A 15,803-nucleotide genomic window follows, 5' to 3' on the forward strand; every position below is an offset into this window, starting at 1 on the left:
GAATTCTTCATATGCCCTACTCTCCCTTACACACATACCCACATGGTTAAACTGTTAAAGGATGCAGCGTATAAAGATGATTTTGTAAAATGTGTTTTTTTACAGCAGGTTTTCTTTATTAGAATTTGTTGATTTATTGTAATCTGGATTTTAACATAACCACTATATAGAAATCCACCATCAGAAACCACATTTTTTTCATATCCCATTCATCTCCGTTCATTTGTGAATATTGTCTTTCACGCTGTCTTTTTATTCTCATTATAGAACTCAGAAGGAGATTCTCAGACGTTGACAGAAGTGGATCTTTTTATATCAACACAAAGGATCAAAGTTTTAAATGCTGATACACAGGTATGTTTTCATCTTGTTTCGTATAGAAGAGCTAAGCTGTGGGATTTGTGGAGAGAACATTTATCATTGGGAGCTGCAGAGAGCACTGTCATTGCCTGCAGAGTGTGAGGACTAATGTGGTATAAATGAATGAAGATAAGTGCGGTTACAACAAGGGGCAGGACGTTCCATCAATATCATGTGGAAACGTTACCAGATTTCAAAATACAATTTGTATACATTATTAAATAGATCTTTTAGACTACCGAGTCTGGTGGGTATTCTTTGAAATTACATGTCAGAATTACTGTATTCACATAATATTAACATGAGCATTTATGAATCCAGTTATAGAATAAAATTGCTGATAAATGCAAGTGCATTCTATCTTCACCCATTCAACCTGACTGACAGCGGCAGCTTAGACTGAGCAGTGTGAGATCTCAGCAGCAGGAGGGACACTGAGGAGCTGTCAATTAGGTTAGTTGGCCTTACTTTGAGTTAAACTTTCATAAAGGATTTTACATTTATTGTGACATGGATTTTCAGAGTAAATACTGCCACATCAAGACCATCAAGATCTAAAAGACCTTTGTATGCAATTTATGTTGTGAAATCTAGTGACAGACCTGCTTAAATGGTGGATTAATCAGAGGTCGCAGCCAGCCATGCATTTTCCATGGAAAATGGGAGCAGCTTGTACTGTACAAAGTGTCTCTCTGTTTGGGCTCGTCGATAGTGGGCCCAAGGATTCCACTGTAGTTCTTGTGAATAATTGTCATATTATACTTGATGTCACTAGTGATCATTTTCATATTGTGTAATAAATTTAATAGCAAGCATTGCTAGGGTGTAAGGATAGTTAGAAAATAGGTTATAGGTGCTGGCCCAACCCTTTAAGGTCATGGCTGATTCGTATATAAGCCATATATTAGAGATGATAGAATTGATTCAATGCTAATCGAATATGAGTCACATTTCCTGAAATATGCAGATCGTGTAGAATTCAAGCAATGAGCGATTAGATTTGGGTGAATTGCCAGAAGACATCCCCATTTTACACATTACAACAGATTACTTGAGTCACAGACTGTGGAAGATCTCCTAAGGTCATCGCAAGATGTAGCGCCACCATCTGGAAAGGCCTATCATAGCCTGTGAGTCTAACATTGGCAATCCGGCAGGTTGCATCTATCTCGTTCCTCTTACCACTCACCCCCTATCCAATTAACACCATCCCTTTCTTCAGTTACGGACGCTATCAGTGCGTTGGAAGTCATTAAATGTTGCATTCACTTCTCGGAGATCTCGCACTATTAGACACATCTTTTCATAACAATTGGACTAAATGCAATTTGCAGCTAATTTATTTGCCTGAAATTTGAATTTCAAAAGGTTCAATCATCCCTGCAGTATATCCCTCATCTCCGGACGCACTTCCCAGAGGGAGAATATGGGTAGATACACAGCATCGGGGGGAGCATGCTGTGAGTTTAGATCAATTATTTAAACGGCGACTTGGAAATTGTGGGGTGTAAGTCTCTATATGAATACATCACCGCTACATATGCTCGTGTGCATAGGGCCTTATTAAGATAAGAAGCTATGAATTCTGTTTAATTCCAAGCTATTTCTTGCCTGATTGCTATCTTTGTGATTTCTTCCCACAATCCATAGCTTTGCTTTGCTTTTCTAGATCAAACAGATTTGTCAGCAGTACTTATTATTAAACCTGCAGTGATGGAAATGGAAATGTTGTTTTTTTTTCTGTCGTTCCTATATTCTGACATTGCAGCCAAAAAGGGTCAATTATTACACAAAAGTATGAACTTAATTGCAGCCCTTCAATCTCAGCTCATTGTGCCTTGCTTGTTGTAATTCATTCTTCCTCCTTTGCTTTCTAATGCAAATGCAAAGTGAAATATATGTGTTTATCAGCATGCAGGACAAGGGGTTTATATTAATATAATGTATCTTTGCTGGGCTTTGTCATAGCAAATGCTGAAATGAGGTTAAGTAGGCAGGTGACATTTGTCATCGACTGGGGGGCGGAAATGCTAGGCTCAGCTCGGATGAATTATTACTTATTCTGCGGCAGTAGACTCAACTACCTAGACTGTCAACATGAGAAAATATTCTTTACCCAGACTATAAAAATGTAATGTAGTTACCTACAATACTCAACACCTCTAATAACATAACTGCCAGGTCCCAGCCTCAATTTCCTATCGACAAGAAAATATTACAAAAGTGCAAGTTGCTAATACATGAAACAGAATTTGAAACAGTTTAAATACTTTTCTGACATTTCCCTGGCAGTATTATATTGGAAGTTTGGAAGTGTTTGCGTATTTAGACATGGGGGGTACTTGAGCTTTCAATATGTGACTAATGGGCTCCGTGTCTCACAATGCATGCCTTCAATAAGCTTTTTATGTGAGGGAATTGCCCGTCCTAAAGGCCCCTTCACATTAAGCGACGCTGCAGCGATACCGACAACGATTCGGATCGCTGCAGCGTCGCTGTTTGGTCGCTGGAGAGCTGTCACACAGACCGCTCTCCAGCGACCAACGATGCCGGTAACCAGGGTAAACATCGGGTAACTAAGTGCAGGGCCGCGCTTAGTAACCCGATGTTTACCCTGGTTACCATGCTAAAAGTAAAAAAAAACAAACACTAGATACTTACCTACAGCCGTCTGTCCTCCAGCGCTGCGCTCTGCTTCTCTGCTCTCCTCCTGTACTGTCTGTGAGCCGGAAAGCAGAGCGGTGACGTCACCGCTCTGCTTTCCGGCTCACAGCCAGTACAGGAGGAGTGCAGAGCACAGCGCTGGAGGACAGACGGCTGTAGGTAAGTATGTACTGTTTGTTTTTTTTTACTTTTAGCATGGTAACCAGGGTAAACATCGGGTTACTAAGCGCGGCCCTGCGCTTAGTTACCCGATGTTTACCCTGGTTACCAGTGAAGACATCGCTGTATCGGTGTCACACACGCCGATCCAGCGATGTCTCCAGGGAGTCCAGCGACGAAATAAAGTTCTGGACTTTGTTCAGCGACCAACGATCTCCCAGCAGGGGCCTGATCGTTGGTCGCTGTCACACAGAACGATTTCATTAACGATATCGTTGCTACGTCGCAAATAGCAACGATATCGTTAACAATATCGTTATGTGTGAAGGTACCTTAAGTTATGTTTTTACTTTGTAATTGTCAGATTGATGATTGCTATTATTTTGTCATATGGATGTTGTTATGGATGCCATTCCAAGTGCTGCATTGTGTTACTTTGGCTACATACCGTCAGCTGTTAACTCTTGCTATCTACTATTATGTAATTTAGCCAGGAATGTCCACCAGTGCCACACCGATGTATACGTATGACACTACTGTGTCTGATGAGACAGATATACGAGAAATTTGTGTGACACCCCATAAGTGATTTGACATTTTGGAAGCAATTGTAAATTTCTAAGGTACAACTAGTAAAACTGATTATTTTATGTCCATGTGTTCATTTATGCTTTAAGGTACTAGTAATATTGCACGGTCAGTGGGTAATGTAGGGACAGATAAGTCCTTCCAAGTTCCCTGGTTGCATCTAGAAAGCATAAAATCTTCTGCTTTCCTACCTGCCGAGGTCACATGCTGACTTCACATACAGGAAAGTGAAAGGAGTAGCTATACAGCATAGAGAAACACCTGTGTCACAGCTATCTAGTAAGTGGGGGTGAGTGCTATTAAGGTGTGCTACCCAAGGCTTAAGGTACCGTCACATTTAGCGACGCTCCAGCGATATAGACAACGATCCGACCTAAATTAGATCGCTGCAGCGTCGCTGTTTAGGTCGCTGTAGAGATGTCAAACACAGCAACTCCAGAACGATGCAGGAGAGATCCAGTGACGTACTTATCGTTCTCGCTGGTTGTTAGCTCTGTGAAAAAACATTGCAGGCATCGTTGCTTTTGCTGTCAAACATGACGAATCACGCTGACCTGACGACCAAATAAAGTTCTCGACTTTCAGCTACGACCAGCGATGTCACAGCAGGATTCTGATCGCTGCTGCGTGTCAAACACAACGAGATCGCTATCCAGGACGCTGCAACATCACGGATCGTTGTCGTTCTCGTTGTAAAGTTGCTCAGTGTGAAGGTATCTTTAGTGAGGGCCATGTCAACACCACCAGCTTGAACTGAAATCTATATGGTTCATCCCAGGGGAGGAGTGTAACCCACTTGCATGATGGTATATCCATTTGAAAAGGATTGCCTCCACAAAGGGAAGCCGAGGGGCTTATTGCTTGACTGTGGAGAGTATATATTTTAGATAGGTGTAGTCAGTAGCGTAGCTACCCGGGGGGGCAGAGGGTGCGGGTGCCCCGAGCCTGATGCCCACCCGGAGCTACGCTACTGTAACTGTATCGGCGCACGCAGTACGCCGATACAGTTACATTCTGCGGCAGAGCAGAAGAAAAAAAAAACTAAAATCTTCTAATCTTCATCTGTAAATGTGACGTAGCATAATAGGAGAATCGATCTCCCTGCTCTGCCGCCCGGCCGCTGTGCAGCCCCTGAGCAGGTGAGGGGGCCCGGTGCCAGTAGTGGGCCCCCCGCCATCATCGGAAGATCAGCTGTATCGGCATTAAGCCGATACAGCTGATCGCTGTGCTCCTTCTCCCATCATCCCCTGTCAGTGTCGGCATCTGACGTCGCCGACACTGACAGCGGGCACGATGACGTCACTGCCCAGCGCCCGCTGTCAGGAGATCAGCGGGAGCAGCACAGGAACCAGGATGAAGAGAAGTGAGTATTTATTTATTTATTTTTATGGGTGCTGCTGCCTTTTTACACGGTCTGCCTATGGGGATCTGCCGCCTTATTACAGGGTCTGCCTATGGGGACTGCCTTATTACAGGGTCTGACTATGGGGGCGCTGCCTTATTACACGGTCTGCCTATGGGGATCAGCCGCCTTATTACAGGGTCTGCCTATGGGGGGCTGCCTTATTACAGGGTCTGCCTATGGGGATCTGCCGCCTTATTACAGGGTCTGCCTATGGGGGGCTGCCTTATTACAGGGTCTGCCTATTGGGAGCTGCCTTATTACAGGGTCTGACTATGGGGGTGCAGCCTTATTACAGGGTCTGCCTATGGGGGCTGCCTTTTTACAGGGTCTGACTATGGAAGTGCTGCCTTATTACAGGGTCTGACTAAGGGGGCTGCCTTATTACAGGGTCTGACTATGGGGGTGCTGCCTTATCACAGGGTCTGACTATGGGGGCTGCCTTATTACAGGGTCTGACTATGGGGTTGCTGCCTTATTAAAGGGTCTCCCACCTTATTACAGTGTCTGCCTATGGGGGTGCTGCCTTATTACAGGGTCTGACCATGGGGGCTGCCTTATTAAAGAGTCTGACTATGGGGTGCTGCCTTATTACAGGGTCTGCTGACTTATTACAGGGTCTGACTATGGGGGTGCTGCCTTATTATGGGGTCTGACTATGGGGGTACTGCCTTACTACAGGGTCTGCCCATATGGGTGCTGCCTTATTACAGTGTCTGCCTATGGGGGTTCTCGTATGCTATAGAGTCTGCCTATGATGAGTGTATTATACTATATTGTGGACTATTTGGTGTATTATGCTACTGTATATGGGGGCTATCTAGGGGGCCATCATACAGTATGGAGATTACAGTGTTGGGGTCATTATACATTGTTGGAGCCATCAAACAGTTTGGGGGCTACTAAAGAGTCAGTATACTGTGTGGGTAGTATTATACAGTGAGGGGGCATTATACTGTGTATAAGAGAGCATCATGCTGTGTATAGGGAAGCTGTACGGGGGGGAGACTCTGGACATTATTAAATGTAAAGTGGGCACTTATTGCTATAGGGTAACTCAGGTTACTGTGGCTATCAACGGGGCACACAGGGCATTATTACTTTCTAGGGGGCAAAATATGGGCACTGTTTTCTAGGGCACATGCACCCGGCATTACTATATTATAGAGGGGTGCTTTAGAATTTAGAGGGCACAGAGAACCACACAGCAGGGGCAGAAATAGCGACACACGGCAGCAGCAGCTCAGTATTGGGGTATCAGGTGCAGTAATAAGATGAGGAGTTTGTGCATGTTGGGAATAGATGGTGATGGGGCTGGAATATGAGAAGTTAAATGTGTCTTTGTTGTATTCTCTGCAGACAAGTACTGGCTGGAAGAAGTTGTCATGTCGGTCTGGGCCAGATGGAAAATACGGGAAAAATGAACGATTCCATCAGAAAGGACATCAGCGGTAAGTCATTATCTGTAACTGTGCTGTGATCTATGTTCTGCAGGACTGGTATCTACCACTGACCATATGGCGGTAATATCCATGTTGGTCTTTATATAGAGATTATCTTCAGTAACAGCGCGGTCATATACTGAGGTTCTCCTCCACTATTAGGGCTCGTCACCGAGTTGTAATCAAGGTTACCTAGTTAGGGGCCCACTCAGAAGTTTCGCCCCCCCTGAACCAAAACCCTAGCTACGCCTCTGGGTGTAGTGTTAGCTACTCAGAAAGGGTGAGGCATAACCTGACTTTAGCCTTACCTTAAAGGACCAGACCTTTATTATTAACCCCTTCATGACCCAGCCTATTTTGACCTTAAAGACATTGCCGTTTTTTGCAATTCTGACCAGTGTCCCTTTATGAGGTAATAACTCAGGAACGCTTCAACGGATCCTAGCGGTTCTGAGATTGTTTTTTCGTGACATATTGGGCTTCATGTTAGTGGTAAATTTAGGTCAATAAATTCTGCGTTTATTTGTGATAAAAATGGAAATTTGGCGAAAATTTTGAAAATTTTGCAATTTTCACATTTTGAATTTTTATTCTGTTAAACCAGAGAGTTATGTGACACAAAATAGTTAATAAATAACATTTCCCACATGTATACTTTACATCAGCACAATTTTGGAAACAAATTTTTTTTTTGCTAGGAAGTTATAAGGGTTAAAATTTGACCAGCGATTTCTCATTTTTACAACGAAATTTACAAAACCATTTTTTTTAGGGACCACCTCACATTTGAAGTCAGTTTGAGGGGTCTATATGGCTGAAAATACCCAAAAGTGACACCATTCTAAAAACTGCACCCCTCAAGGTACTCAAAACCACATTCAAGAAGTTTATTAACCCTTCAGGTGCTTCACAGCAGCAGAAGCAACATGGAAGGAAAAAATGAACATTTAACTTTTTAGTCACAAAAATTATCTTTTAGCAACAATTTTTTTATTTTCCCAATGGTAAAAGGAGAAACTGAACCACGAAAGTTGTTGTCCAATTTGTCCTGAGTACGCTGATACCTCATATGGGGGGGTAAACCACTGTTTGGGCGCACGGCAGGGCTTGGAAGGGAAGGAGCGCCATTTGACTTTTTGAATGAAAAATTGGCTCCACTCTTTAGCGGACACCATGTCACGTTTGGAGAGCCCCCGTGTGCCTAAAAATTGGAGCTCCCCCACAAGTGACCCCATTTTGGAAACTAGACGCCCCAAGGAACTTATCTAGATGCATAGTGAGCACTTTGAACCCCCAGGTGCTTCACAAATTGATCCGTAAAAATGAAAAGGTACTTTTTTTCACAAAAAAATTCTTTTAGCCTCAATTTTTTCATTTTCACATGGGCAACAGGATAAGATGGATCCTAAAATTTGTTGGGCAATTTCTCCTGAGTACACCAATACCTCACATGTGGGGGTAAACCACTGTTTGGGCACATGGTAAGGCTCGGAAGGGAAGGAGCGCCATTTGACTTTTTGAATGAAAAATTATCTCCATCGTTAGCGGACACCATGTCGCGTTTGGAGAGCCCCTGTGTGCCTAAACATTGGCGCTCCCCCACAAGTGACCCTTATTTTGGAAACTAGACCCCCCAAGGAACTTATCTAGATGCCCAGTGAGCACTTTAAACCCTCAGGTGCTTCACAAATTGATCTGTAAAAATGAAAAGGTACTTTTTTTCACAAAAAAATTTTTTTCGCCTCAATTTTTTCATTTTCACATGGGCAATAGGACAAAATGGATCATAAAATTTGTTGGGCAATTTCTCCCGAGTACGCCGATACCTCATATGTGGGTGTAAACCACTGTTTGGGCACTCGGCAGGGCTCAGAAGGGAAGGCGCGCCATTTGACTTTTTGAATGGAAAATTAGCTCCAATTGATAGCGGACACCATGTCGCGTTTGGAGAGCCCCTGTGTGCCTAAACATTGGAGCTCCCCCACAAGTGACCCCATTTTGGAAACTAGACCCCCCAAGGAACTTATCTAGATGCATATTGAGCACTTTAAACCCCCAGGTGCTTCACAGAAGTTTATAACGCAGAGCCATGAAAATAAAAAATAATTTTTCTTTCCTCAAAAATGATTTTTAGCCTGGAATTTCCTATTTTGCCAAGGGTAGTAGGAGAAATTGGACCCCAAATGTTGTTGTCCAGTTTGTCCTGAGTACGACGATACCCCATATGTGGGGGTAAACCACTGTTTGGGCGCACGGCAGGGCTCGGAAGGGAAGGCACGCCATTTGGCTTTTTAAATGGAAAATTAGCTCCAATCATTAGCGGACACCATGTAACGTTTGGAGAGCCCCTGTGTGCCTAAACATTGGAGATCCCCCAGAAATGACCACATTTTGGAAATTAGACCCCCAAATGAACTAATCTAGATGTGTGGTGAGGACTTTGAACCCCCAAGAGCTTCACAGAAGTTTATAACGCAGAGCCATGAAAATAAAAAAAAAAAATTATTTTCTCAAAAATGATCTTTTAGCCTGCAATTTTTTATTTTCCCAAGGGTAACAGGAGAAATTTGACCCCAAAAGTTGTTGTCCAGTTTCTCCTGAGTACGCTGATACCCCATATGTGGGGGTAAACCACTGTTTGGGCACATGCCGGGGCTCGGAAATGAAGTAGTGACGTTTTGAAATGCAGACTTTGATGGAATGCTCTGTGGGCGTCACGTTGCGTTTGCAGAGCCCCTGATGTGGCTTAACAGTAGAAACCCCCCACAAGTGACCCCATTTTGGAAACTAGACCCTGAAAGGAACTTATCTAGATGTGTGGTGAGCACTTTGAACCCCCAAGTGCTTCACAGAAGTTTATAATGCAGAGCCGTGAAAATAATAAATACGTTTTCTTTCCTCAAAAATAATTATTTAGCGCAGAATTTTTTAATTTTCCCAAGGGTAACAGGAGAAATTTGACCCCAATATTTGTTGTCCAGTTTCTCCTGAGTACAGTGATACCCCATATGTGGGGGTAAACTACTGTTTGAGCACATGCCGGGGCTCGGAATTGAAGTAGTGACGTTTTGAAATGCAGACTTTGATGGAATGCTCTGCGGGCGTCACGTTGCGTTTGCAGAGCCCCTGATGTGGCTAAACAATAGAAACTCCCCACAAGTGACCCTATTTTGGAAACTAGACCCCGAAAGGAACTTATCTAGATGTGCGGTGAGCACTTTGAACCCCAAGTGCTTCATAGAAGTTTATAATGCAGAGCCGTGAAAATAATAAATACGTTTTCTTTCCTCAAAAATAATTATTTAGCCCAGAATTTTTTATTTTCCCAAGGGTTACATGAGAAATTGGACCCCAAAAGTTGTCCAGTTTCTCCTGAGTACGCTGATACCCCATGTGTGGAGGTAAAGCACTGTTTGGGCACACGTCGGGGCTCAGAAGGGAAGTAGTGACTTTTGAAATGCAGACTTTGATGGAATGATCTGCGGGCGTCACGTTGCGTTTGCAGAGCCCCTGGTGTGCCTAAACAGTAGAAACGCCCCACAAGTGACCCCATTTTAGAAACTAGAGCCCCCAAGGAACTTATCTAGATATGTGGTGAGCACTTTGAACCCCCAAGTGCTTCACAGACGTTTACAACGCAGAGCCGTGAAAATAAAAAATCATTTTTCTTTCCTCAAAAATGATGTTTTAGCCCGCAATTTTTTATTTTCACAAGGGTAACAGGAGAAATTGGACCCCAGTAATTGTTGCGCAGTTTATCCTGAGTATGCTGGAACCCCATATGTGGGGGTAAACCACTGTTTGGGCACACGTTGGGGCTCGGAATTGAGGGAGCACCATTTGACTTTTTGAATACGAGATTGGCTGGAATCAATGGTGGCGCCATGTTGCGTTTGGAGACCCCTGATGTGCCTAAACAGTGGAAACCCCTCAATTCTACCTCCAACACTAACCCCAACACACGCCTAACCCTAATCCCAACTGTAGCCATAACCCTAATCACAAACCTAACCACAACCCTAATTCCAACCCTAACCCTAAGGCTATGTGCCCACGTTGCGGATTCGTGTGAGATTTTTCAGCATCATTTTTGAAAAATCCGCGGGTAAAAGGCACTGCGTTTTACCTGCGGATTTTCCACGGATTTCCAGTGTTTTTTGTGTGGATTTCACCTGCGGATTCCTTTTGAGGAACAGGTGTAAAACGCTGCGGAATCCGCACAAAGAATTGACATGCTACGGAAAATACAACGCAGCGTTTCCGCGCGGTATTTTCCGCACCATGGGCACAGCGGATTTGGTTTTCCATAGGTTTACATGGTACTGTAAACCTGATGGAACACTGCTGCGAATCCGCAGCCAAATCCGCACCGTGTGCACATAGCCTAATTCTAAAGGTATGTGCACACGCTGCGGAAAATGCTGCGGATCCGCAGCAGTTTCCCATGAGTTTACAGTTCAATGTAAACCTATGGAAAACAAAAATCGCTGTACACATGCTGCGGAAAAACTGCACGGAAACGCAGCGGTTTACATTCCGCAGCATGTCACTTCTTTGTGCGGATTCCGCAGCGGTTTTACAACTGCTCAAATAGAAAATCGCAGTTGTAAAACCGCAGTGAAATGCGCAGAAAAAACGCGGTAAATCCGCCATAAATCCGCAGCGGTTTAGCACTGCGGATTTATCAAATCCGCAGCGGAAAAATCCGCAGAGGAACAGAATACGTGTGCACATACCGAAACCCTAACCCTAGCCCTAACCCTAACCCTAGCCCTACCCCTAACCCTACCCCTAACCCTAACCCTAACCCTAGCCCTAACCCTACCCCTAACCCTACCCCTAACCCTACCCCTAACCCTACCCCTAGCCCTAACCCTAACCCCATTCTAACATTAGTGGAAAAAAAAAATTCTTTATTTTTTTTATTGTCCCTACCTATGGTAGTGACAAAGGGGGGGGTCATTTATTATTTTTTTAATTTTGATCACTGAGATATAATCTATCTCAGTGATCAAAATGCACTTTGGAACGAATCTGCCGGCGGGCGCACTGCGCATGCGCCCGCCATTTTGGGAGATGGCGGCGCCCAGGGAGAAGACGGACGGTCCCCGGCAGGATCGGTAAGTATGATGGGGTGGGGGGGAGCACGGGGGGGGGATCGGAGCGCGGCAGGGGTGGAACGGAGCACGGGGGGGTGAAACGGAGCACGGGGGCCTGGAACGGAGCACGGGGGGGTGGAACGGAGCACGGGGGGGTGGAACGGAGTGCAAGGGGGGTGATTGGAGCACGGGGGGGTGATTGGAGCACGGGGGGAGCGGACAAGAGCACGGGGGGAGCGGAGCACAGGATGGAGGGGAGCCGGAGCAGTGTACCGGACAGATCGGGGGGCTGGGGGGGGCGATCGGTGGGGTGGGGGCACATTAGTGTTTCCAGCCATGGCCGATGATATTGCATCATCGGCCATGGCTGGATTGTAATATTTCACCAGTTATAATAGGTGAAATTTTACAAATCGCTCTGATTGGCAGTTTCACTTTCAACAGCCAATCAGAGCGATCGTAGCCACGGGGGGGTGAAGCCACCCCCCCTGGGCTAAACTACCACTCCCCCTGTCCCTGCAGATCGGGTGAAATGGGAGTTAACCCTTTCACCCGATCTGCAGGGATGCGATCTTTCCATGACGCCACATAGGCGTCGTGGGTCGGATTGGCACCGACTTTCATGACGCCTACGTGGCGTCATGGGTCGGGAAGGGGTTAAAGAGAGATTTTTTTTTTTACGTTTCCTAATTAGGCTGCTTTCACACATCAGTTTTTGCCACCAAGCTCAATCCAACGAATTTTGAAAAAATTCGGCGAATGATGTTGCTGGATCCGTTTTTTTCTCGTAGACTTGTATTAGTGACGGATTGCGCCAGATGGCCTCACGTTTTATCCGTCGTTTGCCAGGTCCGTTGAAAATTTTGTCCGGGGACAGGAAAAAACAGGCAAAGTAACATTTTTTTATATCCGACGAAAAACCGGACAGCACTGGATCCACCGTTCCATTTTGATAACTGCACATGCTCAGATACAATTGGCCAGCCCCCAATTAGGAAAGGTGTATAAAAAGCCTGCTAATAGGGCTTCACTCATCCATTTACCAGCCAGCCAGAAAGAAATCAAGACACAGACCTGACACAGACACAGACAGAGCTGAAACCTGCCACCAGAGCTGAAAAAAACCTGCCACCGGAGCTGAAAGAAACCTGCCCCAGAACTGAAACCTGCCCCAGGCCAGTCAGCCACAGCCTGCCAGCAGCCAGTCACAGTCTGCCAGCAGCCAGCCACAACCTGCCAGGCCAGCAGCCAGCCGCAGTCAGCCACAGCCTTGCAGTCCAGCAGCCAGCCACATCCTACCAGACCAGCAGCCAGCCGCAGCCAGCTGCAGCCAGCCACAGCTTACCAGGTCAGCAGCCAGCCACAGCCAGCCACAGCCTACCAGGCCAGCAGCTAGCCGCAGCCAACCACAGCCTACCAGGCCAGCAGCCAGCTGCAGCCAACCACAGCCTACCAGACCAGCAGCCAGCCGCAGCCAGCCACAGCCTACCAGGCCAGCAGCCAGCCATAGCCTTGCAGGCCAGCAGTCAGCCACAGCCTACCAGACCAGCAGCCATCTGTAGCCAGCTGTAGCCAGCTACAGCCTACTAGGCCAGCAGCCAGCCACAGCCTGCCAGGCCAGCAGCCAGCCACAGCCCACCAGGCCAGCAGCTAGCTGCAGCCAACCACAGCCTACCAGGCCAGCAGCCAGCCGCAGCCAATCCCAGCCTACCAGACCCGCAGCCAGCCGCAGCCAGCCACAGCCTACCAGGCCAGCAGCCAGCCACAGCCTACCAGGCCAGCAGCCAGCCGCAGCCAGCCACAGCCTACCAGGCCAGCAGCCACCCGCAGCCGCCGCCAACCACATCCTGCCAGCTACAGCCTACCCGGCCAGCAACAAGCCACAGCATGTCTTCTTCTGGGAGCCCTCCCCCGCATCGTCAGCGCTGTGAGGTAAATAAATGTTTTTTTTTTTCTTTTTGGTCATGTTCACATTATATTATTAATATATAATTTTTGTATAGCAGGAAGCTGCAGCATCAGAGGTGCTTCCAGAAGGAGATGGAGGACGGGGTGGAGAAATACCCGGAGCAGGCTCGCAATTGGTAAGTTTCTTACATGCATCGCAGAATCACATCATCACAGACATCACAGTACATACAACTCATAAAAACAGATCATTACAGACATCACAGAACACACTACACATAGGCCTACATCCAAGCACATCATGTTTTTTTTTTCGTCTTACGACTCGATCAAGAGGTCCTCAAAGTGCCTCCCAGGGTCGTCGGTGTGAGCGTCAGGGTGGTCGCCATTGAGTAAGCACCTTTATTATTTTTTTTTTTTCACTACATGTTGAGGATTTCAGTGTAATGTTTTTTTTTTTTTTTAACAGGCTTCTCAGCGCACTCGTGACTCAGACGGTGAGGACATTGAGCTCCTCATCGACCTAATCCGAGAGCGGGGGCCGCTGTGGAATATGGAGGACTATCACCATGCAGATCTTGGTGTGACCCGCCGGCTCTGGGAGGAAGTATGCAATGGAGTTGTGGACCACTGGGAGGACCTTGATGTTCGGGCCCAGAATCAAGCACATAAGTATTCATAGTTCAGTTATGTTGCTGAATGTAATGTGTTGTATACTAACCAATTTGTGCTTTCACTTTACAGGGGAAAGAGTTATCAAGCAGTGTCGGTCACTCAGGGATCGCTTTAAGAAGGAGTGCAACAAGGAAAAGCAGGCCCTGAGTGGATCAGGAGGACGCAGGAGCAAGTACAAGTATGCAAGAGCGCTGTCGTTCCTCCCTTTGACGATGGTGAGCAGAAGGTAAATATTCCCCACCCCATTTACTAAGTAAAAATGTTTACATGTGTAACCTTTTTTGGTTTCAGCCAGGGCCAAGCAATAACAATATATTTATTACATTTTTTTTCTTCGTTCCACAGCAATGTCTGCAGCACTCGGGAGCCTGCAGAGTTGAACCCTTCTGAAGAGATCCCACAGGAGTCTGCCACCGCGGGCCACTTCGACAGACCCGACCCATCTGCACCTTCCCAGCCTTCCCTCACATCTGGTCCCTCGGTCCCATCCACCAGCACTGGAGCATCGTGGCAGACTTCGTTACATGAAGTTGCTGGTGAGGATATAGCTTTTCCTTTACCACACCCCTCTGACACTGCTACCACCTCTAGAACATCTGTGGATTCTGGGTGGCAGCGCCAGAGGGGTCAGGAAAAGAGCTATGCGCCCAAGTTCTTGCATTTGAATGCAGCCTTCCAGAACTGTCTCAAACTGTTGTCGGAGCAAATGACTGCAGGATTTAACCTTCTGAACAACAGTATTCTTGAGTTGCATACGCGTCTGGATAGGATGCATTCAGATGCAAGTAAATCGCCTAATCACTCCTTTTCCAGGCAGTAATCGAGCGCATAGACAAGCTGTCTCCTGACCAGCAGATGCATGTAATGCAAGCCTGCCAGTTTGCCCTAGTGCATGTTAGCTCCCAAGCCCCTTCACCCTCCATGGTACTTCCTCCAGCACCTGCCCCCCTCCAGCCACTGTCCATCCTCCCCTTCCTATTCAATACCAGTATCTTGCCCCGTACCAGCATCCTGCCCCATTCCAGTTCCCAACAACATTATCCGCGCCTCCACTCTCTGCCCAACCTCAACTCCCTGCCCACTACCAACAGTCTCCTAAAACACCCATCATGCCCCAAACACAACCCTCTTCTCCATCCACCACCTCTTCTGCCTCCCAATCCCTTTACTCCACCCCTCAAACCTTCCAAATTCCCATCACTACTCCCAGTTTTATGTCCACCCATTCTCTTTCTTTCTCCACCCCTTCACCTTCCGTTTTACCTTCTGATCCATCACCACCACAATCCTCTCTCCACACTCCCACTGTCGAAGTGGTCCAATCTGACAGCCCCTCCAGTATTATCTCCACTCCACACTACCTAAATTTATAAAAGTTGTTTAAAAGTTGTAAAAAAATATATTTTGGGGTTTAAAAATGTTTGTCTTTCATTTATTTAATTATAAGGTTAAATACTTTGGATAAAACAAGGTCCAATACTTTGGGTAAAACAAGGTCCAATACTT

General features: G+C 46.2%; 1 protein-coding gene across 6 annotated transcripts in view; it reads left to right on the forward strand.

Annotated features, from left to right (window-relative positions):
• Positions 1 to 15,803, forward strand: part of APBA2 (amyloid beta precursor protein binding family A member 2) — a 734,370-nt gene that overhangs the window by 549,141 nt on the left and 169,426 nt on the right. For all 6 annotated transcript variants that reach the window (XM_069765829.1, XM_069765831.1, XM_069765833.1 and 3 more), the window contains one exon: positions 268 to 354. In XM_069765829.1, the coding sequence (XP_069621930.1) occupies positions 268 to 354 (87 nt within the window). The remainder of the gene's footprint in view (positions 1 to 267; positions 355 to 15,803) is intronic.

This window comes from Ranitomeya imitator, chromosome 4 (genome assembly GCF_032444005.1).
Source record: "Ranitomeya imitator isolate aRanImi1 chromosome 4, aRanImi1.pri, whole genome shotgun sequence".
NCBI lineage: Eukaryota > Metazoa > Chordata > Amphibia > Anura > Dendrobatidae > Ranitomeya > Ranitomeya imitator.